General features: G+C 42.7%; 1 protein-coding gene across 1 annotated transcript in view; it reads left to right on the top strand.

Moving 5' to 3' along the window:
* The first annotated feature begins 549 nt into the window (after positions 1-549).
* fli1 (Fli-1 proto-oncogene, ETS transcription factor) overlaps positions 550-4464 on the top strand; it is a 30280-nt gene continuing 26365 nt past the window's right edge. Inside the window, exons 1-2 of the mRNA XM_008308563.3 lie at positions 550-790; positions 2218-2301. Coding sequence (XP_008306785.1) covers positions 2263-2301 — 39 coding nt within the window. The 5' untranslated portion in view covers positions 550-790; positions 2218-2262. The remainder of the gene's footprint in view (positions 791-2217; positions 2302-4464) is intronic.

The following is a 4464-nucleotide window of genomic DNA, read 5'->3' on the forward strand; positions in this document are numbered from 1 at the left end:
CTAGAGTGAAATTACAAGAATAAAAATATTACTTTTTTTCTGCAGGTAAAAAAAACCCCGAATTTATTAAAAGGTATGGAATATATTGTTTTAAAATGCATTATTTTTAATAAATAAATACAATATTAATATTTATTATCAATGATAATAATAATAATTATTATAATTTGATTAATTCGGTGACAGAACCTACAGACCATGAATATTTTATTTTTATTCACTGACTGGTTTAGACAGAAACAAACAAGGTTTAAATGCAGACAAAAATACAACGTCACTCAACACAACAAACTCCAACCATTAACTTTCTTGTTGTTGTTGTCAGTGATGTCTGTGACTGTTTCCCCCACAGGCCTTTATCCTGTGTGGAGTGGCTGCAGCGTGACACTAAAAGGAACAAAATAAAGACAATAATAATAATAAAAAAGGTCCAAAGTTGAAATTCTGTATTGTTTTCTCGCCACCTTTCTCCACCTGACGACGTCGGGGCAGCAGATTTACGAGGCTGCTCCTCTCTCTCTGCTCTCCCCCTTATTTCATGGTTCAGTGGCCTCAGCTCTGCAGGCGAGGGGAGGTTTTTCTCTGGCTGCTCATTGGTCGCCTCTCTCTCATCTCACTAACATTTCCATTCATACAGCCGGCGCGTTCCTTTACTGCCCCGTTTCCAAATACCCCCGCTGTCACCATCATTGGAGAAAAACGGCTTTGCCCGAACAGGACTAATTACTTTTAATTTGGAGAGAAGGAAGTGACTCCAGCCACCGACGACGACGACCAGAGAAACCGACAGGTGAGTGAGGGGCAAACAGACAAACAGACAAACAAACAACAGACGCCGCGGTTGTTTTGACGCTGCTGCTGCAGAGACGGTCGTGGTTTTAATGGTGTGTTTTTTTACAATAACATTTAATAAAAGAATGTTAAAGTTAAATCAAACTATTTTTCAACTTTGTGCTTGGAGTCAAGACACAAAAAAATGCTTCAAACGGCGACTAAAATACACGGGGAACGCGTGAAAGTAAAACGCGAGAATCCGCTGGCTCGCTCGGTCATGATGGATAGCTGCAAAGGTAAGATGCTTAAAATGTAACACTAGAGGGGTCCCGGCCCACGGGGCCGTCTCGGAGGAAGGTTCACGCCGTTTCTCAACAGTCCTCCTCTGGCTAATTGGCTGCAGATGCGGGATCCGCAGCGCTTTTTTTTGTTTTTTTTACCGCGGAGAAATTGGATGCATTTGGGGGAAAAACTTTATGAGGCGAGTCCTGCATGCTGGTGCCCGCAGCAGCAGCAGCAACAGCAGCAACAGCAGCAGCAGCAGCAGCAGCAGCAGCAGCTAAAAAATAGTTCCTTAAAAATGTCCAGACCGCGTTACCTTCCATTATCTGCAGACACGAGGCCAAGTGCAGGAATACAGTGAAATATATGAATAAAAACATGCAAGAAAAAAATGGTGGGGAGGGGGGTAGGGGTGGGGGGGTGTATACATGTGTTGTTTATTTACTGTAGACAGGAAGGTAAAAGTTCCTTAGTAATTTTGCTCTTCTTTTTTCTTTTTAAACCTCCAGTTTGATGTTTTCTACCGTTATTCAACTTCTTATTAAAAAAAAAACCCTGAAGAAATTTGGCTTCAGTTCCAAACAAGAACGGTCTGTGATCTACTCCCACGCTAATTGGCCAATCGGAACCGAGTCCATGATTGCATATTAATAATGTCGACAGGTCAGACAATGCTACCGAACAGGGGAACACGCCCCCTATGTTTGTTTTAATGACTGCTCCTGACTGATGCCAACATCTAGGTTCATGTTCTTTATCAATCAGCCCAAAACACAACACAACAACACGGATACAAACAAGAGAGAGAGAGAGAGAGAGAGAGAGAGGCTAAAGACACCGTCCTCTCGGTGCCCTTTCACCCCAGACTTTGTAAGCTGCACTTATTAAAGCGAAAAGTGTTTCAATATGTGGTAAAGCTTGAGGGGGAAAACACAGATGGGGGTTGGGATGAGGCCTTCCTCCCCCTCCTCCTCCTCCCCCTCCTCCTCCTCCTCATCATCTTCTTCATCATCTTCATGCTGCCCAGCTGCTACTGCAGGGGACTTAGTGAATCACGTGACCACTGCAGACCAGTGATGACGTTAAAAAGTGTAATTAAATAAAAAAAAAAGGTGAACTACACTGTGACGTGACGTGCCTCTGTCTGTGTCCTCCTCTCAGGGCCCCTGGACACTGACCACTCTTGGGCCTGTCTGTCGAGTAGACATGTTTCAAACTGTCCCTGACACATCGTCTTACGTCAAGGTAAGACACCACCGTCTCTTCCATCAGGTAATGTTGCCTGGACAAGGCGGGGAGAAATAATTTCCTATTTACTTCAATTATTATTATTATTATTATTTTTAACTGTTATTCAGTTTTATGTACAAGAATAATTCACCCACATATTTCCAGTCAGGAAACCAATTGGAAACACGTTAAATATATATATATATATTTAAGTGACATATTTATGTTTCAGCAAATTTTAATAGAAATAAATTAAATATATTTTTTTGTGTATTTCTCTGCTGCGGGCGGTGGTCAGTCAATAACAGCTGAAGTGTGTCTTTGTCTTCCCTTCCCAAAATTACTGTTGTTATGGATCGTTATCCTACGTCATGTCACGACCCCCCCCCCCTCCTGTTCTACTGCCACACTCCAGAGAATGTAAATAAAGCGCACAGTGCACATCTGGTTTGCGCATAAAAACAAAAAAAAAAAAAAAAAGCCACATGTGGCGCAGCGTGAATCTGTAACTGCCGCACAGACATTCACACGGACCGCAGTCGTTTCGTATTTGTTTTCCGCCGTGAATATGTCAAGTCACCGATGCCAAGTCCACCAGAGGCCACTTCGCTCCAAGACGCATCCGCGAATTTCCCTCCGCTGCGTGACGTGACGTATCTACGCACATCCATCATATTACCCGCTGACTGGCGGGATTGTGCCTCATTAAAATGGGCCATTATGCGGAGGCGAGCGTCGGTAATATCTCTATAATCAAGGTATTTTTCCAAGGGCGACTTGTTAATGTTTGGAGGACTCTTGAATATAAGGGCTCTTTTCATCCCGGGGCCTCGTGCGTTTTGTGCCACAGCCGTCAGAGAGCGAGCGTTTGGGCCTCGGAACAATTTCTGATTTGTTGTGAGGGACTTGAATGGCCCGGAATGTTTGAGGAGAAAATCTGACTTTAAATTAGTTTTTTTTTTTTTTTACCTCCTAGAAAACACTGCAGGTCAGAAAAAGAGAGAGAGAGAGAGAAAGAGAAAAAAAGAGGGGCGGGGAGGGGGGGTTGTTACAGTTGTGGGTTCGAAGCCACTCCCTTTTACTTCCACCGGTAACAATAATTATTATTTTATTATTCTGCCTGTGTTTTTATTTTCGCGTGCAAATGGTCAGAAAATAGCACGGCTCGATGCAGAATCTAAAAAGAAATATCACTCTCTTCAAGCGGATCCACGTCCAACATTTGGTTTTGTTTGGTTAAGGCCAGGCGAGACTGGAACTCTCCAATAAAAATAAATCTCAAATTAATTATGGCCTGGAGCGAGGGGCCAGACAGTTCGTGTGTGTGTGTGTGTGTGTGTGTGCTGCAGTCTCCACTCCTGCCCTCAGTATTTTCAATCTTTTAGCCCCGGAGAAGAATGATCTGATTACTGCACTGCACTTTAATAAACAGAAACTCCAGCTCACAGGGACAGACTGGGACCAGTCCTCCCTGGAATAACAATCTGCCCCAAAAAGGTTTCTCACTACTTTCTTAAAAAAAAAAGAAAAAGAAAAAAAAGTTACATTCTTGTTTTTTTGTCTATAAAATCATTTTTTTTAAATATACAACACGTGGAATGAAATTAAAACAAACGCACTATTTTCTCACTTTTTTTTTCTACTGGATTTTTGATAGAGTTTTAAAGGATAAAAAAAAAAGAGAGGACGTCCCGCCTCCAGTCAAACTCATTCCGTCCAAATAAGAATTCAAGAAACGTCATAAAACCTCATATTTTCCCCGTTTGAGCCAAATCAAAGCTTCAGAACCATTTCCCCCTGACTCTGGATCTGGGTAGATCTTCACATAAGCTGAAGAGGAAAGGATGGGCCTAACAATTGAAATGGGCTGCTGAACATTAAACCCACACAGTGTCCGCCCACCTCTGGCTCGTCGCCCTGGTGGAGAGACAGAGGAGCTACTGGCTCGTGGTGTGAGGAAGAAATGTCTGGCTGTCTAGTTCCAGCGTCGAGCCAGATGTTCTGTGGTTCCCTGTGTAAACCAACCAGCATCTGTTTATTGGCCTTCCAAAATGTTTGTTACCACTGTGTTCGTTATGGTCCCCCGGTCTGTGACGGCAGGTACACAGAGTAATAGTAGTAATAGTAATTAAAGATGGTTGAATTTGATTGTATTGACCTGATAAATATAAAAAAAAA

This window comes from Cynoglossus semilaevis, chromosome 4 (genome assembly GCF_000523025.1).
Source record: "Cynoglossus semilaevis isolate Cse_v1.0 chromosome 4, Cse_v1.0, whole genome shotgun sequence".
Classification (NCBI taxonomy): Eukaryota; Metazoa; Chordata; class Actinopteri; order Pleuronectiformes; family Cynoglossidae; genus Cynoglossus; species Cynoglossus semilaevis.